Here is a 25,254-nt window from a genome sequence, read left to right as displayed (position 1 = left end):
TGTATGTCTGTGTGAGAGTGTCAGATTCCTTGGAGTTATAGACAGTTGTGAACTGCCCATGTGGGTGCTGGGAATTTGCCTCTGGAAAAGCAGCCAGTGCTCTGAAACATTGAGCCATCTCTCCACCCCCCCGGACTGTCAGACTCTTGACTCTAAGAAAAGAAATGTGGATAGTGGATAGTGGTTTGAATATGCTTAGCCATAGGAAGTGGTACTATTAGGAGGTGCGGCTTTGTTGGAATAGGTGTGGCCTTGTTGGAGGAAGCATTGTCACCATGCAGTCAGGTTTTGGGGGTTCCTAGTGCGCAAGCTCTTCCCAGTACAGAAGAGACCCCGCTCTTGGCTACTTGTAGAAAAAGGTCTTTCTGGCTGCCTTCAAACCAAGATGTAGAACTCAGGCCCCAATTAAATATTGTCTTTTATAAGAGTTGCCTTGGTCATGGTGTCTCCTCTTAGCAACAGAAACCCTAAGACATGGTGGATATAGAAAGGATGGCTCAGTGGTTCAAAGTACTTGCTACCAAGCCCGGCGACCTGAGTTTGACTCCAGAGACCCACATGGTGGAAGAAGAGAACCAATTCCCGCAAGCTGTTCTCTGACCTCCGCATGCACCGGATGGCACGCATGTGCCCCTACTGCACAATCAATTTAGAGTTGCAATACAAAAGAGCAAATGAATGGGTAAGAAATAACTGTCCCAATACTAAGACGGGTAATGGGAGAAAAGAAGAGGCTTCCATACTGTTGTTGAGACAGTGCTCAAAACAGGACTGTCTGAGAAATCTATTTCAAAAGTAGTCATTCTCCAAAACTAACTCCAGCACATTTGTAGCTGGTGGCTGTCTCTTCCCACCACCAGTAGAAGTTTTCCCTCCTGAGGGTATATGAAAACACTTCTCGCCTGGGACACACCAAGCAGTGCTGAGAAAGGAACACTTTCTGGATGACAACGGGGAGAAATGAGACTGCTGGAATTAAGTTTTAGAACGGCACCCCCTGCCCTGAGGTCTTTGTAGTCACTGGCCTGTTAGGCTCCAGGAGACTGTGTGTGAATACAGGCAAACCACAGATGTCCATATCCTTTCTCTCAGGAGCTGATCAACAGAACTCCTTCTTGGAGGTCTGATTCACTCAAGAGAAAAGGCTTTACACACTGAGACAGACATCAGGGAGACTGTCACCTGACAAAGGCTGCTGACAGCACTCTTCTATGCTCACAGAGCTTACAAACACTGGACACTGCACTCCTCTCAAAGGCTCTCAAGGACAGTCTTAGCACAGAGTCAGAACACACAGCTGTAGAAAGGACATGGGGACTTTGTAAGCTATCAGAAAACAAAGTTCGACCAGGAAACATGACTGGTGGAATGTTAAAAAAAATCAGCAAACATTCTGGGGATTGAGCACTTGTTTGCATATGTGAAAGAATTAAACATGAAGAGATAGTTTGGGTGGAAAGTTGGACCAAAAGGTAAAAGCCAAAAGAATATACAAAGAAAAAATTATAAATGACAGAAATGAAAATATTTCCAGTGATACAGTTGGCAATGACTTAGTGCAAGCATGTACTATACACCAGGAGACCAAGTATCACAGAATCTTCACCAACAACAGTCTAGACTAGTGGCGGGGTTGCCTATCAGCTATTTACCGCGTGATTCATAACAGTAGCAAAATTACACTTATGAAGTAGCAATGAAAATAATTTTGTGCTGGGAGTCCCCACTACATGGGCAACTGTGTTAAAGTGTCATGGCATCAGGACGGGTGAGACCTGCTGGCCTAGCTACACTGACTCATTGTTAGTCATCACTGGGAGTTGTCCACACAGAGAGCAACTGCTTCAACTCAAATCACTGCTGAGTCCTTGAGGAATGCTAGCTTGCCTCGATGACTCCGTGCTGCATCAGTCACAAACCACAGCATCTTTCCATACTTCATAAAAGCATCAGACTACGTCTATTCATAGCCAGTGCTACTTGCATTCACTTGACTGTCTACAACGGACAATACAGATTCGAATAATTACAGCGTGGGCTCCGCACGAGTAGTTCCAGCAAGTTATCATTTCTCTGAATTAGACAAGGTGACTCTATTCATTAAAAACACATCCAACAAAAGAAGAGAATTTTTAAAAATTCACTGTTTAGGAACTTATACCCTGCTCCCAAAAAAGTACAACCACCACTACCATTCCTCTCTGTAATAGTAAGAATCACGACGCTATTAAATTTCTTTACCTATAGAAGATTTACCAAGCTTCAGATCAATCACCATACATGCCTATTCGATTTGGTCTCATAGGTAAAGGGATTTAAAGATAAGAACGCCTGTGAATAAGAACCTGTGGGCGAGGCATCGCTCCCCCTCCAAGCAGTGGGCGGGGCTCACCTGAGGTGACTGAGGGGATTTTGCAGCTGGATGTGATGCGGTAGTAGGGCGGGTTATCCATGTGCGTGACGCCCGAGCTGACGGGGTCTGTGAGCTGGAGCTCGCTCACCAGCTCTTCCAGCAGCTGCATGGTTTTGTCTCTCCCCAGATAAACGATGACTTTCTTCACCTGCACGAGAGAAAGCGTTCAGGAGAGAAGAAGGAAGCTTTTAATCTTGTGGCTTCGTCTGCAGGGGCGGATGTCATAAATGTTTGTTTCTGTGTGTGTGCGCACATGCGCTTGGAATTGGAGTTGGTTGTGTGCCACATGGAGGTGCTGGGAATTGAACCTAGTGCTCGGCAGGAACAACAGGGGCTCTTAGATGGGGAAACCATTTCTCTAGCCCCCAGCAAGCCAGATTTTCTCTTTTATAAATCAAAGGTCTTTGTAAAAAGAGTAGGGCAGGGAGCTGTCATGTAAAAGCTTCTTGGGTAATGGAGAAGCTCGGGGCTGCCATCAGGGTAGGGGCGTCCTCTCATTGTTACTCATCCAGTCCACAAGCCAAACGTCTCTCTTCCGTTCTCACCACCACCCCGCCCCCACCTCTGAGCCTAAACAGTGGCTTTACACTTTAACAGCAAGGAAGTAGCCAGAGAGGCCCCATCTCTCGTGCCGGAGCATGTCTGCCATCTGTCCAGCCGTCACTTAGGTCGCCCATGCCACCCCGCAGTCTGTGTATGGGAGACTTCCCAGTGAGAACTTCCGTGACAACGTCCTGAACATCTGGCTTTCTTCAGGGCACGCTTTGGGGAGCCGGGCATGCCGTGTGCACATCTGGACAGTCACCTTGGCCCTCACTGCTCCTATCGTTCTGTTAACGCGGATGGATAATTTTTTCAGATCAATTTTATTTTTCACTTCGCATGTATGAATGTGTTGCCTGCAAGCATGCCTGTGTACCATGTGTGTGGCTGGTACTGTAGAGGCAAGAGGAGTGTGTTACCCTCCCTGGAAATGGAGTCACAGACAGCTGTGAACCACCATGTGGATGCTGGGAACTGAACCTGGGTCCTTTCGAAGAGCAAACAGTGCTCTTAACCGCTGAGCCTTCTCTCCAGTCTTAACTAGAGTAAATGGATTTAATTTATTAATTTAACTAAATGGATTTAATGGCAGGAAAGAGCACCACACGTCTCTTCCCTTTCCATCTACGCCCCAAACTTTCCCTCCCTTCCAGAAGACACAGGCCCTGAGCTCTCTTATCAAAATGCCAGCTGCAGCCTAGGCAGACCTCAGTTGATAGATTCTGCATCACCACAGATGGTAGATTCTACATCACCACCACTCCCTCTCCAACTCCAGCCTTTATCTTATCTGGGGGTTTCTCAGATAATTATTCTCAGCACAGCTTCCCTTTGTAGCCCTTATGACAGCTGCATGTATTAAGTTGTTGATCACACTAGGTGTCATTTCAGAGAATAAATGCTGTGTTATCCTTGAAGTGGAACGCCTGTACTTGCAGAGCGCCTGGCCTGGGACAGCACGAAGTGGCAGTGACAGAGACAGAATGGGTCAGCAGTCAAGTCCACACTAAGGTGTGGCTGCCCTCACCCCATTCTCAGTTGCCTCTGTGGGGCGATCGATCCATACCGACAGATAATTCGGTAAATGGAAAAAAACGGACTTGAATACGTACGTAAGGCAAGAGGCTCGGTTCGCTATTCACCCCGCAGATGCTGATCAAAAAGTGCAAAATAATTTTCAGGTTCTTTGGCCAGCCGTCTGCAAGGGTGGTCCACACGTTCTCCACCTCCGACCAGGCCAGCTCGTCGCCGTACTGAAAACAGCACATAAGAGACACTTCAGGGACGCCTGCTTAGTAGAAAGCAAACTTGTCACTCCACAAAGTGTTAGGAAATAGCTTCTACAGAGAGTTTCATCTCTTCCAAACATTAGAGGAATGACTATTTTTCCCCCAGGGAATTTAAGCATCGGCATCACCTGTCGTCTCTGGCTTGAATTAAAGGAAGCATGGCATTTATACTGTAGGTTTTGTCTGTCCGTCCCAGGATGGTCTCAGCTCCTCCTCCCAACTCCCAAACTGTGCAGTCATGATGAACCCAAACCCCGATACCTTCGCTGTCATGTACATGAGATTGTTCAACACCATGGCGGTGGCCTGCGGGGATCCCCAGCCTTCTCCTCGAAGCCAGCGCCTGCTGGTCACCATGAGCTCTCTATCTTTCAGGGAGTCCTCTTCATCATCGTCCTGCCGCCTCCCCGAGGGCAGAGGTTTGAGGTCGACCAACTCAATGTTGTTCATCCAGGGCAGCAGATAATGAAGCATGGCCTGCCGTCCCGCTGGGTGGGCCGTCTGGATCCGCTGGCTGATCTCTGGTTCAAGATCAAAGAGAAGACCCAACATCATCATCCCGCGTGCTTCTGGGTCAGCGGGAAGACATATGTCAATCACTTCCCAATGATAAAAGTCCAGCTAACACAAAGCATCTCTTTCTTTTATCTTCTCACACAGTCACTCTCTCCGTAGCCCAGGCTGGCCTTGAACCCCATATTCCCAAGTACTAGAATTGCAGATGTGTGCCATTCCAATCAGCCATGCTTAGTTTTTTGTTTTGTTTTGTTTTTTTTTTAAATACAAAATGCAGCTGACAGTTAAACAAATGTTTCCAGGCTCTCAACAAGACTATAAAAGATGGCGAGTGCTTGTATGGAAATCAGCATAGCGGATCCTCAAACAGAGAATGACTTTACTATCCAGCCGATCAGGCTATTGAGTGAATATCTACAGCAATTCAAAACAGAGACTCAAAGCAATATTTGCACATCAGTATAACAATGCAGAAGCAAGTGACATGTCCAACAGAGAAAGGAATCAGATAACAAACTGTGATGTACAGACTCTAGAATACTATACAGCCAAAAAAGATTTAAAAAAAAAAAAACATGCTACACAGAGGAATCCAGAAGATACTGTGCTGAGCGAAATAACCTAGCCACATACATAAAATACCATAGGATTCTCCTTATCCACAGTAGTCAAATTCATAAAACACAAGGTGGATGGTAGATGGGACAAAGGGCAGGGAAATGGGGGAATGCTATTAAGGGCTGTTCTCGATTCTGTAACATCAAAGGGTTCTAGCGATCTATTTTACATTTAGCACTACTGAACTGCACCCTTGAAAGGAGCAAGATGACAGTAAGAATAAGCCTCAAGACAAAGACAAATATTCCTCACGGAGTATCTGTGTAGTTCACATGCAAACTCTAAGTTTTGGCATGAACAACAAACTTTAACACTCCGAAAGAATTTGGATGAAGGGATCCTAACTCAAGTGTGTAGGAACTGGGGTTGTGAGGAGGCTTGACTCCTTCAGTGAGATGGAGTCATCCCAGGTTGGAGTGTCAGAGCGTCAACATGAAGAGAGGGAGAGCCTCCACTGAAGTTGACAGAAAAGAAATAATTCATGGAGGGAGGGGGGAAGCTAGAAAATAGTTAAGGGTCTGGAACCAAGCCAGAGTGGAATGGAGAGCTACCAAGGACAGCTAACATCAGCAGCTGTGAACAGCCAAGGGCCCGAAGACTAGAGGCTGAGTTTCAGACAGAAACCTGACACAGAGGCGAAGTCTCCTGCGGAGAGGGCTGAGACCCCAAAAACCATGCACGGTGGATTTGAGGGTGGATGGTGTGTGTGAGTAGGTACCCAGGAAGGCACTGTGGAGAAGTGTCAGGATGGACGGAAGAGCCAGCGGGCTGACAACACTGAAGATTTACTTTGTTAAAAACAAGACCCAAACAAAAGCAAAACCCTTAAATTCTACATGATGTCCTTTTTTTTTTCCCTCAAAAGCAAGACCATGCCACCAGAAGATTTAAACAGCAAGATAAATGGGCTTGAGTTCCTACTAAAGAAAATCTCTTCTCTCTCAGACACGTTTTGATGTAATCTCACATTTCTGATGCTTCGAATTTTCTAAAAACCGTCTGTTAGAACCAGAAGGAAGCCCGGTCAGTAAAATGCTTGCCGTGCAAACATCAGGATTCGAGTGTGGATCCTAAACACAGGTAAGGAGCTGGCCAAAGTAGAGCCATCTTTGTTCCTGAAGCTGAGGGAGCAACAAGACGCCACCTGACTAGTGAAAGCAGTCAAATTCTATCTAAACAAACATGGTGTAGAGTGGCTGAGGAAAAGACTCCGTATTAATCTAAGGCCTCCCATACATGTAACATTCTAGCATATATTTGCATGCACACATACACACAAAGTTAGAGCTGATTGCAAAAGGAAACAGTAAGCGGTTCATTGGGTAACCTGAGAATATGGCAAGCGTGAGCTCTGGATACGCCCTGGCTAGTTCCTCAGACAACTGGTAATAAGAAACGGAATACAGATGCGGCAGCGGGGACAGCTGGCTGAGGACGCCGTCCGTTCTCTGAACCTCCAGTTTGTGAGCATAGCGAAACATCTTCGGTTCCAGGATCTACAGGAAATCAATTCCATCAACTTCAGTTACATTTTTTGTTTTTTGTTTTGTTTTTTTTTTTTTTTTTTTATCCTCTATAAAGTTCAGCTCTAATTAAAAAAACCAGAGACTCTCCTATACAGTATTCTAGTACTGTATAGTTTAAAATTCTATAGTTATTATGTTACTATGTTAATTTCTAGTGCTTGAAATGTCTGCGAGATGACCAGTTGGAAGGATTTGCATTCTGTGTATCTAAGGCCAATGATGTGAGTTCTGTACAGTCTGATATAGGTTTAGCAACTTATTGTGCCATGACTCGAAAGTTATTAACTTTTCCAGCTAAAAAATAATCGCACAAAATGTGTGCAAATGGGAAAAGCCATTGTCACCCATAGTGACAGCTCTCGGCTCCTCACTAGCCACACTATAAAGTATAACTGCCCTCGACTTGCAGTACATGAAGCGCAAGGGTGCTGGCTAACTTTCTTCATTGCAAGAGAGGGCAAAGTTAGGTGTAATTCTTTACTTGGTCTTGCTGCGTGTGTACCACTTTAGAGCCTTTAGAAACATCAGCATTCACTCCAATCCCACTTTAATGCCTCATTAAAAAAAAAAACCAATGCTTCTTGCCTCATTATCAATTAGTTAAACACTGGATAATAATGACAAGCTAAGAAAGGTGGTAGAACTATCATAACAAGTTAATATGAGATTACGAGGAGAACAATGAACTCAAAATAGAAAATCCAAACCACTCCATTCTCATCTGTTAAAGAGAAACAATCTCTCCCATACATCGGCCCTAATTAGTGAGTCCCTGTAAATATCAAAATACACTCACATGTACTAATATAATCCTCTACAGGGCATTTCTGAATAGTTTGTATTATCTAAAGGTTTAAATAGCTATATTGTCTTTGGCTTGCATTTCTACTAGCAATCAGAACTTGGAACTCTATCAATATTACTATGCTTTAATGGTTAAAAATAGCATTTTGTCAAACCCCAAGTAAAGTTGGATTTTATTGTTTGTACACGAACCTGTAAGAGTTGCATAGCAACTTCATAGATACTTCTAGAAGAGTCAGCTGCTTTAAACAGTATCAGATTTAGGAGCATCACCGTGTCACACTGATAATCCCTGAGAACAAATGTCACATGTTAGGAAAGGCAAGGTTTGGAAGCATTCACAGCAGCTAATGGACGTGGCAGACAAAGGGTTGTGAACAGCCTCTTAGACTACAGACGACTGCCCTTTTTTAAAACTATAGGAGGATCATTATTTTTTTATTGGCTAAATGTTGTTAGTGTTCAAGGAAAGAACGAGACAGGTTTCTTAATATTTCTGAAAGACTGTTCCTTGAAAACAGACACTTAAACAACTGCGAGTGGACTCTGAGCAGCCGTGGACTGGATACCTGTTCTGGAACACGTTGGCAATGGCTCTGAAGCAGCCAGCGGCTACCCTCCGGGAGCCAGTGTAGCATCGGTCCACGGCCCAGTACATCAGGCTGCTCTGATCAGGGTTCAGCTCCAGCAGCAGCGTGACTGCTTCACAGCCCAATTGGTGAACCTGGGGAGGGTGAGAACGCCAGGAAGGGAGTCAGAGGCAGGGTGTCTGATACGGCAAATATCCACTGCCTGCCATCACAAAAGCCAATCTCCTTCTGTTCAGCTAATTCCCAGTCTACTCACAACAAGGGTAGGGGTGGGTGGGGGTGAGGGTGGGGTCACAGGTGCATGTCTTTTTTTCTCTGCAAGCCTTTTTGGGTTTCTCTCTTCCAACAGAGAAAGCCCGAAGGCAGCTGATGAGTGTGAACAGTACTTATGTGCTTTCGGAGAAATGAATGGGGCCTTCTTCAATGACTCTTATCAAGTCTTATTAGAATGTGCAATAATTCCATTGTGGGGGAAAATAAGCCACACTTTATATTGTGAAGCTGGTGTGTATACTGTGTAACAGCAGGGCATAGGGTAAGGGGGGAGGGAGGATTATGAGAACAATTAACTCAAAAGAGGTCAGAACAGTGATATAAAACCCAGCAAAGGGCACAGAGTGCACTCTATTTTAATAGTTATTTAGACAGAATCCTATTACAAAATGCATACAGCACCATATTAATCCTATACTATGTAAGGGTAATGGAAATTATTCACACGAGTAATGAGAATTCCAACTGCCTTAGATGATACATCCTATTTTATTTCATGTATGTGTAGGGATAATCTCTTGTGTCCTATGTGGAAGCATTACCAATAAAAATCCGACAGCCTACTAGCAAAAGGCAGGAAGATAGGAGCTGGCAGTTCCGATAGAGAGACTGGAACTCTGGTAAATAGTCAGGTATGGGAAGGTTTGCCACCTAGGCTTGGAGGAAGTCTGAGGTGTGAAGCGGAGAGGGGGTAACTAACCAGCCATGTGGCAGACACCGAATAGCTTAAGTGGGTTAAGTCAGTTACAAGCTAGTGGGAGCGAGCCCAAGTTTAGGGCCACGAGCACTGATGATAAATAAGCTGCCAGGTTGTTACTCGGGCATAGGGAGAAAAGCCTGTGGTTCTGCACACGCTTATCCATCTGAGGCAGCGTCTCCCAACTGTGCCCAGAGCTCACCCATGGTGTGAGTCCGGCTGGTCAGCTTGCTCTGGCAAGCCCAGATGTTTTCTGGGACTAGAAGTAGGCCATCAGGTCAGCTTGGCACTTCCCTGGGTGCTAGGGGTCTGCAGTCAGGTCCCTAAGCTTGCCTGACAAGTGCTTCAGTCCCTGGGCCGTCTCCACCGCCCTTATGTTTGTAATACATGTCATTCTATACTATTTTAAGGAAGACCTATTTCAGAGGTCGACAACAGCGGACAACACGATGATAAGTTACTATGAAGCGTCGAAGGGACGGATAAGATTACCTTTTTATCCAGAGAGTCCAAAATGTTATCCAGCCATTTGTACAAATAGCCATCTGATGACAGTCCCACATTATCTGCAACAGGGCCACAACACAGTACAGCAGACATAGCCTTCAAATGATAATACCAGAATTACATTTAAAACACTCAAGAGGTCAAAGGTCTCTGCTTAATGAGGAGAGGCAAGGCACTTCCACTCATGTGTGTCTCGCCATAATGTGCACGTATTATGTGAAATATAAATACATGCAACCGTATATAGATATTATGTATACATATAATAGTAGTCTCTTTTCTTGTGGTTTTGGGTATAAAACCTAGGGCTTATACATGCTGGGCAAACATTCTGCTGGTAGGCTGGACCCCTAGCTAACTTAATGAAGCAGCTACCACCACACTGAATTAACTAGGCACTTTAAAGACAGGAAGACCAACAGAAAGAATGCTTAATTACGAACAAAATGTATTTCTTAGCGGGAATCCTTAATCCTTTAAGAATACAACGATAAAAATCTTAAGAGACTTTGGAACTCCTTTGCATTTTATTTTAGGTACCTAAACAGAGCTGCCTGTGTGGCAGACAAACTTACACCCTAATACTCGGTGCTCAGAAGAAATCCCTTTCTGTTCGCGGTTCACATGGCGAGAGACAGAAGAAACTCCTAACATGGTAAGAAGGAGAGGAGGGATCTAAGACGATACCTTTAATGCACAGTATTGATGTCTGTTGATTTGCATGTTCCTGTCACTGTATCTGTCCAAGGGCGTAAACATGATGCTAAAGGGGCCCGCCCAATGGCTGAACAGCATGAACAGACTGTGACGAAGGCTTTGCTGAGGAAAGATACTTCTTCTCTGGTGCACTGTAAATATGAGCACAGGTAGACAGAGTTAGTTCTGGTTCCTTCCATTCTGATGGGCACGCCAACTTGTTCGTTACTAAACACTGAAGGCCACAGGATAGAAAGGGGAGGCTGCATCTGAATATACCCAGGGCTTCCAGCAGGGTGCTGTAAGGAGCCTGGGAGGGAGCTCCAGTCAGGACCAGCCTCATCCTGGCTGGCTGATGAACTCTGTGAAGACATCACCACCACAGGGGCTGGAGTCATTGCTCAACAAAGGTTTTTGACTAGTAAAGTGCTGTTTCAAAATTTGTATTTCTTTTTCCCCCAGTAAGAACGTTGCTTTTGTAAAAGGAGCCACACACATCATACATTTTGACATGAGAGCAAACAAGAGCAGATCTACTCCAAGTCACATGTTTATGTGCAGACTGCTGTCTGGTGCCCTCGATGGTGCCAGAAGTCTGCGGTTCAGTCTGGAACCTACTAGATAAGGGGAACCCCTGCCTTTTAAGCTCTACCCTACTGCCTTAGTTAGTGATACTATTGCTGTAATGAAACACCACCAACAAAAGCAACTTGGGGAGGAAAAGGTATCTGTTGCACGCATTTCCACATAACAGCTAATTAGGGCTTCCCCGCCTACTTTCTTATAGAACCCAGTACCAGCAGCTCAGGGATGGGAGCAGCCACAATGGGCTGGTCCCTCCCCCATCAACCACTAATTAAGAAAATGCTCTACAGACAGATTTTATGAGGCATTTCCCAATTGAGGTTCACTCTTCTCAGATGGTTCTAGCCTGTGTCAACTTGGCACAAAACTAGCCAGCACACTTACTCCATATATTCCCTGCATTAATATGTGTTAAGAAATTCAATGATATCTCAATAAATTAAGATAATGGAAGCTGTGGGGAAAATATATAGTTAACAAAACTAACTCTTATGTCCTAGCCGCGTTCCACACAGAAAATATAGAAGAAAAAAATATGCTCTTGACCCTCAAGTAACATTATTTTCTTTTCACAGAACAAAGTCAGGCTCCTGTGCTTAAAATTAGTAAGCATAATTATGTACTTAAAGGACCCTGTTAAAAATACAACCCATGTGTTTGAAAGCCAAAGGTTACTACATTATTACTTAAAATAATAAAACAGCCATATTTGGAGAGAGGGAAAAGAAACCTATTCTGCAGATAAGGCTTACAGCAATCTTTTTAAAACCCAGTTTGGAAAGAATTTATGACTTTTAAAAGCACAGTTGCGTAGATCAATCTTCACAGCACATTTCTCAGCGCCTGCTCAAAAATGGCATGCATCTGTTAGATGACCCAGCCGGCAGCACTGTCCGCTGGCTTTAATTTATACCGTCATGTGTATCCATCCTTCCGTCTGCAGGCACGACTTTATTCTCTGTTACCCCTTCAAGTGGTACACTCCTGGCTTACTGTATCGACCACAAGCTTGTCTAACGAGATGATCACTGAAAATCCCACTTCTTGAGTTCTAGTTACTGACACTACATTCGAGGTTAAAAGAAAAAAAAATCACTTGTCATCAACATTGTGTTGATGTAGTCTCCTCGGATGTTCCTAAGTTCAAAGCTTTTAAAATATTACATGTATTTATGTGTGTATGTGTGTGTGTGATCATACATGTATATGTATAGATGTAAGAACATGCCTCAGGGCTGATGTCGTGGTCACAAGCGACTTGCGGACCAGTGTGGATCCCGGGGGGGGTGTGTGTGTGTGTGTGTGTGTGTGTGTGTGTGTGAGACTCAGGTCATCAGTCTGGACAGGAAGCTACTTTTCCCCACTGAACCATCATCTCCACCCTACAAGTTACTTCCTTAAATCACAAAACCTCAAAGGGTGGAGGGAAAAAGCACAGGCTGTCTCTTCACACCCCAGAAGACTCTGAGAAACTGAAGACCCTACCCGGAACGTTCTGAATGATATTCGCCACTAAGCCACTAAAATGGCATCGGATGTCCTTCAGCGTGTCGGAGTCCTTTTCGTTCTCGGCTTCCAGGAGCTGTCGCGTTAAATCTACGTACTCCAGGAGAGTGTTGTTAAGGAAGTGAGTTTCGCTATCAAGGCCACCGCTTGCACTGAGGAGAGCAGAGAAAACAGAGAGAAGGTGTGACTCTCAGTGCCAACTGAAATGACCACCGTCAGGAGGACACACAGCAAACTTGGCGTGCCTGTGGCAGAATGACACTTTAAAGACAGAACAATCAAAGGGACATGATTTTGGCTTACTTACGTATAAAGAGTAGGTGGTGCTTCTTCATGGACCTGCAACTACGATTTGATACCTAACTTTTACAAAAACTAAATATTACTGCCTCTCCAGTCACATGTGTAGCTTTGTGGTAAGAAGGTGGGAGGGCTGCAGGGAGTGGGGAGTGAGTCCGTGTGGAAAGGAAGGCCTGTTCCAGCGAAGTCTGTCTCGGATGCTCTTCCTAACACACCTTTACACGGCTGCTTATCTCTGGCCTTCTGAGATGACAGATGTCATTAAAGAGAATCAATGCAAGGGCACAGTGCTAGGCCTCAGATTGCTTTAGACTCCTGGAGCTGCCCTAAACCCACTCTGGGATTCCTAATGAGGCAAAAGATGTATACCAGGGTGTCATGAGCTACTAAGAGTCGGAAGTCTAGATTCCTGTCTTGTCCATCAGCTCTAGGCTGTATATCCAGGCCTGTGACAGTATGGCTCAATGAGAGTCCATATTAGTCACTCTGCCTACAATGACCCTATGGACAATAAGCGCCTGCTATATAAATCAACATGTACTTCATTTCTATTTAGCAAGGTCAACTCTCATTATATTGGGAGAGTACTTACTTCTACATAATATTTTTAAATTAAAAAAATTTTTTAACTAGTTATATCATTTTAAAATTTCCCAATCATATAAAAACAATGCTAAGATGTTTGAAAGGCTATATTGAAAAGATCCACTTGTAAGAATAGACATGCTGAATTAACAGATGACCCAGAATCTGACTTCTGTGAAGCAATATTGTTTACCTTCAAATCATGACCAATTAGTGGGCTTCAACCTACCCCAGACAAGAACATCCATTCTCTTAAATATCTACTGAGTGGTTTCTGTAGACACCAGGCACAAAAGGTCCCCGTCTCCCTGGCATTCAAAATGTCCCCCATCCCTAATCCTGTGGGATGGAGGACATAATCTACATCAGTGACAACCGTTGATTGATTTTCTCTTAGAAAAAAAAAAAAGAATCAAAATAGCTCTTTTCTAAGACAACTACCACCCAGTCGTGGGCATAGCTTCTGAAGTTCATTTTTAATATGCCAATATTTGGTAGTTATTCAAACCAGAGGCATTCAGAGGGGCTCCATCCTCTCCTGCCATGACAAAGGGACCCGAAGGAGAGGCTCACGTCATACACGGTCTTGCTTTGTCACCAAGGCCGCAAATCTCAGTTTTATTTCTCATAATTTCAAGCCTTTAATCATATGTTCTTTTTTGCCTTCCATTTGACATGAAAGAAAAGCGAATCTGTGCCTTTAAAACTCTCTTCCGCAGAGCCTCTATTTGAGAGTCTGTCTCAAGCTTCTGATGCTGGATCGGAAGGGTGCTAGGCGTGCTCCGAGACAGCCAGGACAAATGCCTGCACACGCTGTTACCATGCCTGCTAAGCTATCGACCCGCTCCTTCAAGACTTCTCTCCAGATTCCTTTGGTGCACAAAGTCAGATCCATTACTTTTGCCTCAAAGGTCAGGTGACACCATTACCCTCCCAAGGAAACTGTTCACTTTCAACTCACAGCTAATGGTGCTTTCCTCAAGGGTCTTGGTCCTTCTGTCAAGAATAACTCCAGGATTTACGGTTTGTGAGTAGTGGCTAAGCAGCCATGAGTCGCATTTGTAAAGTTCATAGTTTCCCCAGCAGGATCAACAACAGTTTGCCCGGAGAAATTTATATACCTTGTGAATATTTTAGTTAGCCTTTGAACATGTGAGTTTTTTTCTCAACCCCAGAAGGTTATTTATTATCACAATGGGGCAAGAAATTATAAATATATCAAGGAAAGCCCGCCACTATTGCCTTTTCCTGGAAAACAAGGTTCCCAGCAATATCAAAGGCATGGGCACATTAGAGCTAGTTTTTGACCAATCTAGTACTGATTGTAAATTTTCTATTATTATTATTAGTGCTGTTGTTGTTGTTGTTGTTTGTCAGTCTGTAACTCAGACTAGTCTCAAACTCAAGGCAATCCTGCCCCTACTTCTTAAGAGCTACATAATTTCTGGCTGTTATTAATGTATTAGATGCTTCTTTAATTGGTAAATAATTCACAGATGTTGACATGTGTATTAGGTGAGCGTTTTTTGTTACAGTGGTGCTTTTCCGTTGTCACGTATTCCAAGGAGAAAACACAGTCTCTAATGACCCCAAGGTTTGGAAAGTCAGAATCCCACACTGACCTGTGACTAACGACACCAGCATCTGCCAACAGTTCAAATATCCGTACCAGTTGTACTCGTAAAATGTCTCGACGCCTGCGCCGTTTCATATTCTGCTCCAAACATAAAAAGGTGTGAATTAGGAAAACACTTCAGTAAACTCCTAGGACACTGCCAGTGTGACCGGGAAAATCAACGGTGCAAATGCCACTGAGAGATGTGGGCTCATCACCGCTGGGCAGACTGTGCTGTGCAGGGGAGAGGCAGAGGAGGCTGCAGGGGAGAGGCAGAGGAGGCTGCTGGCTCTGGTCTCAAATGGACAGGTCTATGGATGGTGTGAAATGAACGAGCCAAACCCAACCATGTGGCCTTTTATAAGCTGATCCCTCCTAAGTGTGGAAGAAATAAAACCCTACAGATACTCTTTGGTGATTTGTCAACCTGTTGATTTCAGAAGACTGAATTAGTAAAGTCTGAGTCATGAGGAATCCCTAAGACTCAGAAAACCGGGTGCAGAAAATAATCCTAACAAGCCTGCATCACACTTAATTAATTTTTGCAACAGAAAGCACAAACAAAAGCAAAGGAATGCTTCTCCCATCGTGGGATGGACAGACAAGGGAAGCATTGGATAAAACATCAACCAATCCATTTTACTGCAGTGCTGATTCCGCGTCACACAGGAGCAGAGAGCAGCCTCCCGGGTCACTTTCTAACCTACCTCGCCTCCTTTACGAGCTGACTTTCCTAAGGCAGAGCAGTTAAAGGTCTTCATCTTTCACTCCTGCGTGGAGTTCACCCTCCTGCCCTCCAGGAAGCTGGCTCATTTGCCGACTCACTGTGCTTGCTGCCTCCCTGGGGTCTTTCTCAAGTTTACAGAAATCCATTCTGAACTAAAACAGCTTCCTATCGCTCTGCAAGGGCATCTGCGGGGGTTCTAACTGCACTCCTCCTCATCTCCATAGGAAGAGACAGTGGGCTGCAGCCTCTCAAATCGCAACTGGCCTTCGATGACATCACCACACTCTGAAACCAAACCTGTAACCTATGGGGTGGAAGCAAAGTCAGGATGGAGCGATGGGGTGGCTTCAAAATTCTCTTTACGGGACATCAGCTCTCACCAGCTCTTGTACCCACTTAAGTTTCTCAGGGGACCCCAACATTCACAGCAGAGATTCCTCTACAGGGATCTGCAGCCGACACAACACGTGTAAGATGCTTCACCAGAACAGATGGTAAACGCTGACCCGGAGATTCTCACCAGACGGGGCTAGCAGTTAAGGTTTAGCAAGATCCTTGCATAAATTCTCAGATGTCACTATCAGGCAGGAGCCACTGGACTACAGGACAAACTGAGAACTAGGCTAGCTAGCCTGATAACTACTTTTCCTTATAATACATATAACTGTACAGGAAAAGATGCAATTTCTAGATTCTTTTATAACACGGTTAAGTGTTGTTTCTTTTTTTTCTGCTTATAATGCCTTTATCCACTGGGAAAAATGTTCCCAAGATCAGCTCAGGCACCAGGTCTTCTTGACAATGCAGGCAGAGCCCTGAGGCAACATCCTATGAATTTCTACAAGCTCATATCCATGTGTCACACCAGACTGATGTAATCACAGGCTACAGACTCCTTTGCTCCTAGAGCCCTGTTTCTGAATGTTTCACTCTGTAGATGTGAGGAAAGATCGCTGGAAAGCGTCCACGGAGGACTACTGCTAGTTGTCTATGAATGTGTCCATGCTGCCATGGCAACTGATGGCAGCTGCCACAGAGAGGAGAGGCTGGAAAAGCAGAAACCACTCCCTGTGTGGTCAGTCACTCTCGGGAAACCCACCAACTTTGTGCAGAGCCTGCGTCCTGTTCTCCCTTATGCTATGGTGACTTTTAAACCGCTTTGTGACCTTGGTTTCTATGTGTTTTACGATTTATACTGGACAGGGGAGATAGTTTGCACATGAAAAGATGTGTTTAAAATACTCCAGACAGCTGGGCATGGTGGTGCACGCTTTTAATCCCAGCACCTGGGAGGCACAAGCAAATGGATTTCTTGTGCTTGAGGGTGGTCTACAAAGTAAGTTCCAGATAACACTGGGCTACATTGTGAGACCCTGCCTATAAGGCAAAAAGCAAGCAAACAAACAATAACAACAAAATACACCAATCTTTCATTTCTTAATTTCTACCTTTTAGCATATATTGAGGATACGGCCAACATTTACCACGTAAATATTTAATGGTGAGAAACTACACAGCCACTTACCTCTGGCCTTCTTTCAAGTGCTTCTTTAATTATGGGATGCAACTCCTCTATTAATTCTCTAGAAAAAAAAAGGTATACATTTTTAGCACTCAGAGCTAAATAGGTCAAATCTGATGTTTGCAAATACTTATGGAGACAGCAGAACTGACAGTATTGATGCTAAGCCTACTGTCTAAACAGTTCTTTTTGTTTCATTTTGATTATAAAACAGTTGTTTAATACACTTGGAAACTGCAGAGCATGGGATCCACATTGACAGAAGAAAATATTACCAGTATGTCTATTCCACGGACATGTGAACTGTGTATATTTTATGGTGTTGAAACACGGTTATGTATAAAATGCTCTCACTTCCTTGCTCTGCCCAGCATACCACTAATGGACTGATAACATGCTACTAGACATCAGGCTAGCCTGAGGTTACTACGGAGATAGTAAAAAACAACTGATTAACACAGGCAGTTGCTTACTAAGCCAATATTTGTCACAAGAGAAGATTAGCTAGAACCTGGTTTAATTTTGACTTAAATTGAAAGTATGCTTATTGCATAGAACTGAGGAGAAAAAAATTAAAAGCCAGAGTAAACAAAGTCCACCCATGACTTGATCACTTATGTAAAAATGCTGATGTCAGAGAACAATACCTCGGAGGAAATAAAGTTTTACTTCTCACAGTAAGAAGAAAAAGAGATAGTTCAAATGCACTGACTTGCCATCCGCAGGGCTGACGTGGAGACGTCAGGCTGGAAGGAAACTCAGACAACCTCTCTTCCACCCAGGTCCACCTCGCATATGGGCACATGCATTATTCCGGCACAGAGAACCATAAGAAGGGTGTTACCTGAAGGCTCCCGGGTTGGTCCTGCCGAGACCTAGAACGAGGGACTCCGTGATCTCCATGCTCTCAGAGCGCATCATTGGGACAATGTGCTTAAACAGGGAGGAAGGAGACGGGATGCCAACGATCTGGGGGAGAATTTCAGAACAGCATTGACAATTAGATAGCCGACCAAATAACCTGACATTTCAGCAACCTGTGGTCAAAGACGATGAACACATGCCATTGTGGCAAACAAGAATGCAGAATCAAACTCGGGTTTCAGTGCACATAACCTAGAAAAGCTTGGTTTTCAATGGCTTACAGCAAGTTCATTCACAAAACTTGTTTGTGAGTCTCTGAATTCCTTAAAGACACTCAGCACCATATATCATCCATGGACCCAACTAGATGTTTTCTATCTTTGGATCCACAAACACAGAAAGACAAAATCCTGACACTCTGGTCTTAAGTTTCCTTCAACCATGCCATGATGTCTTGCCATGGAATCCATGTAATGGTTTTCCTCCTGTATCCATTATGCTCCTGTGTGATTTAGGCAACTTCTGTAAGGGCATCTAATTACTTAGATCATGTTCAGTCCTGTAATCCCACACTGGGGTAGCTAAGACAGGAGGACTGCTAGAAGTCTGAGGCTAGCTCATGTTGCACAGTAAGTTCTAAGCCAGCCTACGTTATAGGTAGGATTTGTCCCAGAAAACTAATAAATAAATGAATAAATGATCAAATGAATGACTCCTGTTGACAATGGGAAGTATAACAGCTTGGGAAGCACAGTTAAAAAGAAACATGTAATATTGCTTCCTTTAAAATATTCAGTATGTTATTTCTATGAGTGTGATCCCTTTAGACAGGGGGAAACTCTATTCTTGATTTTAACTAGGAATCCAAAAAAATAAAAATAGAATTTTTAATTCTATTAAAATTGAAATGAAAATTAAATTAAAATTAAAATGAAATACTCCCCCCGCCCCCAGTGAAAATGAGAGGTGTACTCTTTGACCACTTTACGATGCTTCCCATGAGAAGAAATTTAAGACATCCCCTTGGAGGAATCAGTGCGAGGCCACCAAGGGTGAGAAAGGCCCACCTTGGAATCGATACTGTAGCCACTGTCAGGGGTGGACGCCAGCGTCTCGGGAGGAGAGCACCTCACGGAGCCTGCGGGTGCTGATGGGGACGGGGAGGTGGCCGCGCTGCAGCAGAGGATCAGGTAGTTTCTCCACAGGCCGATGTACGAGTCGCTGCTCGTGGTGGCATTCACTTTCTTAGCATTGATGGGACTACTGAAAAAAAAAAAAAAAGAAGTAGAAATCACACACGTCGTCTTTAAGTAATATTTTTATTTGAAAATTTCACAATTCAATGTGCCTTGTTCATATTCATCCACCATGGCCTCGGTCTGACTACCACACTGTTGCCCTCCCAACTACGTCTTCCTCTTTTCCGTTATTATTATATTAATAACCCTGCCCCCCCCCATGCCCAATTACTGCTGCTCATGTGTGGCTCAGGCCCTGCACTGACTGGGGCACCTGCCAGTGGCCACGCCCTCAACAGAGTGGCTATCTCTCCTCAGCAACTATCAAGTGCACAACACATTTAGAAAGTTTTTATGTAGCCATTTAAAAGGACACGGCTATTATAAAGTTTTATTGCGAGTACTCAAGTCTCTGTGGAAGGACCAGAGAGACAGGAGTAAAGTGTCCAAGGCCTATCATGTGAGGCAGAATGGATGAGACGGGCCTCTGTGAGTCTATAGCCTGCACGCCTCTTCCCCACTCCATATTGTAGCACATGACTTAGAGAACTTTCAGTGCCTGTCATTTTCAAAAGCACGCATGGTAAAGGCCGGCCTGGGAAATGTGCTCTATTCAAAGCACTTACTTTATATCAACCTGAGGGGACAAGAGCTGCAGCCTGGTGTATGCGAACATCCACGCGTAGCTCACGGCTGTAGAGCAGTGTTTGGGAAGATTTTCTTGCTTTAGAAAACTGGAGAGACTTATAATCCATGGGTCTTGGCCTTGGGTCACGTGTGCAAATATCCAAATGTGTGAGGGGCTGATGACATCAAACTGGTGGCTGATGGGAGAAGAGTTCCAGTCTGCTAGTGTCTGCAGATCTACGGAGCTAGGGCAATACAGCAAAGTAGTCTAGAGAGAGAGGGGGAGAGAGACAGGGAGAGCGCAAATGATTATCACGCATCCGAGGAACTTTCAAAGCTTGTCTACAGGAGGTGCTTTATGCCGGAAGTGGACTATCAGTGCTTTCTGGAATAGAAGATGTGGAATGTGGCTGCAGCTAGGTTTCAGGAAGGAGTGAATGCATCTCTGACTTTCCCACAGGACTAATCCTCAGGACAGACATGTTATAGTTTTCACTATTCTCAAAGGCTGTATGGACTTAGAAGGGCAAGAACCGCCGCTTAAGTGATTCCCACGTGAACATCCAACTTTCCTGAGTCCACAGAACTCTTTAGAAACAAAACAAAACCCATTAACTTTCATCCTGACGAAATGGCGCAGCCTGTCTCGTGAGCCTTCTCCAGAGATGCCCGTCATTAAATATTTGTTCCTTAACATCAAATTCTTAAAGTAATTAAGATCTGCCTTTTTTTTCATTTCATTCATTAAGCACTGTTTAAGGCATTATTAAGTCACTTATTATTCTGTTTGTTACCATAATACATAGTGATCTAAAACACAATTCTTTTAACTGCATACATTTTTAATCATGTCTTAGGCTTATAAAATTTTATTATTACCTGCCTTAGGTTGTGCATAACAAATGAGTTATAAGAACCAGGTGTTGGGCAGAAAGCAAATAAATCTTTCATCCATGTAATCCAAAATAGGAGAATTAAAAATCCAAGCAGTAAATATCATAGCTGTTCCTGTTTCAACCCTAGACTGTTGACTTCCCTCCCCTCCCCTCCCCTCCCTTCCCTCCTCTCCTTCCTTCCTCCTCCTCTCCCTCCCCTCCCTGCCCACACTACATAAAACTAAAAGAAGTTTGCATGCCTTAGACTGGATATGTCCCTGGGTTCTATTCCAAACAGAGGAGAGGGAAAGGGCAGAAGAAGAGGGAGAGGAGAAAAATGAAATTTATACCATTAGTTATTTTTGTAATGTATTTGCTGACAAAATGTTTCTCTATACATTAACATACTATTTATTTAAGTTCATAAAGCAAATGAAAATATTCACTGGCCAGGCAGTGGTGGCACACGCCTTTAATCCCAGCACTTGGGAGGCAGAGGCAGGCAGATTTCTGAGTTCGAGGCCAGGCTGGTCTCGAAGAGAGTGAGTTCCCGGACATACACAGAAAAACCATGTCTCAAAAAAAATAATAATAATAAAGAAAATATTCACTGAAAAAGCAAACAGAAATCCAAGATTTTTCTTCCCTTTGATTCAAAGAGTATTTCTTTGCATGACTGTAACCACTAAGCAGCAGGTCACAGTCTGGTGACATCGTATTTAAGGGAAATGTCTTAGGGAAGGACTGAAAACTTACCAAGATCAGCTTATTTTTAAGGGCAATAAGAACTAGCCATGGCGTTAGCACACACCGCTTTAAAGCCCGTTGTATGCTTTAGAAATACCTGGGGACTCGCTGCATTTGTTAAGGAGACACATTTACACATATGCACATGCATGGATGCGTATGACGGAGAGGAAATTCCTCCGGTTACCTGATCGGCCCCGGTGAGGTGGATGAAGCTCTCCAGAATGGATGGGCTCAGTCTGTCCATCACGTCTATGGCTAACTCATCATCACCCTGCAGAAGAGAGACCATGCATCTCAATGGATGAGGAATGTTTAGGAAACGTGGGCAAAGGGAAGGGAAGTTGAGTAGGGTGTGAGCTCGCGTGTTCTTTCCTTGTGAAGAACTGGGGACAGGGTCTGGTGGAGAGGGGGGTGGTGAGGGGAGGCTGGGGTTGCCTCAGGCCCACTCCAGCAGGCAGCCACAAAGTAAACTACGCCTGCGCCTGCGCCTGCTTTATGCGAGGACCACTTGAGACGCCCAAGCCTTACCTTAGGTACCTCCAGAAGTGCAAACAGTGCGCGGATCTCTCTGAGGACGCTGACAGCCAGTCTTCTTGTGGCGGGGCGGCTGCTGCAGAGGATGACCAGCGCAAAGCCTTCCACCACGTGGAACACAGTGGAGTACGGGTTCCTTTCCAGAGGGGGGTGCGGGCCTCCATTAGCGATGCCGTGCTTGAAAAACAAGTGCAAGTTAAAATCGACAAAATGTTTAAAAACGTATGGATCTGGAAAGGAACCAGTAATCAGTAAGGCAAATTACAAGCATTATGGGAACAGGTCTGCTTCCGTTCAAGCGACTTAAACAGCATTTACTTTATTAAAAGGTGTGGCCTGGGTCTAATGGTGTATGTAGACTGCCATCTTGGCAACTTGGGAGGCTGAAGCAGGACGGTCACAAGCTTCAGGCCAGCGCTGGATACAGAGTGAGTTCAAAGCCAGCTTGGGCAGTAACTTTGTGAGTCTCAAAACAAAATGTAAAAAAAGTATTTGGTGTGCATCTCAGTGGTAGAGCCCCTGCAGGAGGGGTGAGGCTTGGAACTCAACTGCTCCAAATCAGCACAAAAGACAACAGAGTATGCCAAGAATAGTGTTCCAATGGGACCTGACAGGGGTGGCCCATGCCTTTAATCCCAGCACGTGGGAGGCCAAAGCAGGTGAATCTGTGTGAGTTCAAGGCCAGTCGGGTCTACAGACTAAGTTCTAGGACAGCCAAGGCCACACAGAGAAACTCTGTCTCAAACAACCCAACCCAAACCAACCAAACAAGAAACAACCCCCAACCTCCCACGTGTTGCAATGGCAGTGTAAATAGGCTGGCCTAGCATGTGTCTCTTAGATGACCTTGTGACTCTGCAGCCATCACCGAATCCCTCTCAGTGTAGTGTTTACAGGAGGGAAATGAGACCCTAGACTGCCTACCTCATGTGTAAGAGCAGGCTGGGTGCACAGCCTCACCTGGGAGCTTGTGAGAAGCAGGCATGCTCAGGGCTTGTGATCTATATGTTCATTACAGACCCTGGATTACCCGGGATGCTCTATTTCTGCGCTTCCAAAGTTCTACAGTGTTTGCACAGGGTGATAAAATCAACTGCATGTGCACCTTGTGCGGCGAAGGAGCACAGACCCTGAAGGAGCACAGACCCATGCGCTCAAGAAACTGGCCCCTTTGCAAAAGCAATTAATCCAAAGGATGCACTACCAAAGGTCTCAGGAATGAGTTTTGAAATGTTGGAAACACCATCATGTAAGAATTAACTCTACGATTCCTGTGCTTGATAAAACGTAGCGTGATAGCAGATGAAGAGGGCTCAAGGCTGGACACAAATGCTTGGTATCCAATACATGAATGAGGAGAAAGCCCAGCTCCAGCCCAAGGGATTATCATCAAGAGAAGGTCATTACAACCAGTAATAACTGTAGAGCTTGAAGAGAGCCAGGGTGCATCAGTTAACTTCACAATCGGTCATTTACTACCCACTAGCCCCAAAGCAATTCAGTGGGAACACGTGGTACCTGGGAGTCCTGGGTCCTGTTGTACATCTGAGCTGCCTGTTTCCACTGATTTATTAATTGTACCAACATCTTTACAGCATTATCGAGAAGGGTGGGGTGGACATCAGTCACTTCACGAACAATAAAATATACAAATCCAGAAAGAACATCCTCTCGCCAATCTGGAAAATCAAGCATCAGTGCCTGCAACGTGTTGAAAGCCAGCGCCCGTAGCTCTTCATCCATATGGATCGTGAGCCTGTCGGAGACAGAATTCCACGGAATCCCATTAGTGGGCAGCAGGATGGAAGACTTAAAAGGAAGAAACCTGAACACCCATCTCTCTCCTAAAACTTAAAACTAAGATCCTTGATCTGCCCCTTCTCATGACGGCAGGGCCCCAGGCCCACTCTGTATCGCTATAATTGCCCCATCTGTACCAGTCTATAGTTTAAATTCCATGGGAATCGATTCACAATTACTGAAGGCTTTGCTAACGTTCTGGAGAGTAAGTCTAGAATTTACTCAATAGGCTGGTGATTAGAAATACAGATGGACAGCACTTGGGAGGCAGAGGCAGAGGCAGGCGGATTTCTGAGTTTGAGGCAAGCCTGGTCTACAGAGTGAGTTCCAGGATAATCAGGGCTACACAGAGAAACCCTGTCTCAAAAAACAAAAACAAACAAACAAAAAAGAAAGAAAGAAAGAAAGAAAGAAAGAAAGAAAGAAAGAAAGAAAGAAAGAAAGAAAGATGGAATCAGAAATCCATTTCAAAGTCCTTCAATCCTTAACATATTTTATAGTGCTCTCCTATAATCAATAAAAATAAGTCCAACCACACAAGATTCTAACAATAACATACTTATTTAGAGCACGTGACTAATGTCAACCATTTTTTAAAGGCATTTAAGGTTGTAGATGGAATATAAATAGCTTATTACTAAGGTAATATCAAGACGGAGTTAAGAGAAGTCATTCCCGAGGGTAGGAATGGAGGCAAATTTGGGTAATGTAAGAAAATAGCTTCAGCTTGAAAATAAGATGGGTCAACGGCCCAGCAGGCCTGAACTAGCTTAGGGCTTAGTAAGTCAGTATGTATTAATTACATTTTTAAAAGTTAAGTTACTTTTTTTTGTTGTTTTTTTTTTTTTTCAAGACAGGGTTTCTCTGTATAGCTCTGGCTGTCCTGGAACTCACACTGTAGACCAGGCTGGCCTCGAACTCAGAAATCGGCCTGCCTCTGCCTCCCAAGTGCTGGAATTAAAGGCGTGCGCCACTACTGCCTGGCATTAAGTTACTTTTTAAATACTTCAATATACTGATGATAATTTTAGTTATAAGATTTTTAAGAGAGAGAGAGAGAGAGAGAGAGAGAGAATTATAAGAATTTTAAAAGAATTAAAAGTCCCAAAGCTGTGAGGCATGCCACCCTGTGAATTATAAAACACCCAATCTAGAGTTGCGAGTTATTTCAGTGGATTTCAATAAAGGAAAATGCATTAAAGTTAGAGCCGACCTGAAGGAACAGGGAGTCACAAAGCACACTCTGTGTGTGCA

At 44.3% G+C, this 25,254-nt stretch overlaps 1 protein-coding gene across 12 annotated transcripts in view; it reads right to left on the bottom strand.

The window, feature by feature from the left end:
- Positions 1-25,254, bottom strand: part of Fryl (FRY like transcription coactivator) — a 229,478-nt gene that overhangs the window by 51,519 nt on the left and 152,705 nt on the right. For all 12 annotated transcript variants that reach the window (XM_052198950.1, XM_052198952.1, XM_052198951.1 and 9 more), the window contains 17 exons: positions 23,719-23,956; positions 22,195-22,377; positions 21,851-21,937; positions 20,041-20,309; positions 19,244-19,439; positions 18,157-18,281; positions 17,316-17,373; positions 15,071-15,162; positions 12,543-12,715; positions 10,464-10,624; positions 9,762-9,872; positions 8,279-8,433; positions 7,902-8,001; positions 6,707-6,875; positions 4,507-4,766; positions 4,069-4,209; positions 2,393-2,561 (listed from right to left, as the gene is read on the bottom strand). In XM_052198950.1, the coding sequence (XP_052054910.1) occupies positions 2,393-2,561; positions 4,069-4,209; positions 4,507-4,766; positions 6,707-6,875; positions 7,902-8,001; positions 8,279-8,433; positions 9,762-9,872; positions 10,464-10,624; positions 12,543-12,715; positions 15,071-15,162; positions 17,316-17,373; positions 18,157-18,281; positions 19,244-19,439; positions 20,041-20,309; positions 21,851-21,937; positions 22,195-22,377; positions 23,719-23,956 (2,687 nt within the window). The remainder of the gene's footprint in view (positions 1-2,392; positions 2,562-4,068; positions 4,210-4,506; positions 4,767-6,706; positions 6,876-7,901; positions 8,002-8,278; positions 8,434-9,761; positions 9,873-10,463; positions 10,625-12,542; positions 12,716-15,070; positions 15,163-17,315; positions 17,374-18,156; positions 18,282-19,243; positions 19,440-20,040; positions 20,310-21,850; positions 21,938-22,194; positions 22,378-23,718; positions 23,957-25,254) is intronic.

Source organism: Apodemus sylvaticus, chromosome 11 (assembly GCF_947179515.1).
Source record: "Apodemus sylvaticus chromosome 11, mApoSyl1.1, whole genome shotgun sequence".
Classification (NCBI taxonomy): domain Eukaryota; kingdom Metazoa; phylum Chordata; class Mammalia; order Rodentia; family Muridae; genus Apodemus; species Apodemus sylvaticus.
This window is presented reverse-complemented; position numbering and strand designations above follow the sequence as displayed.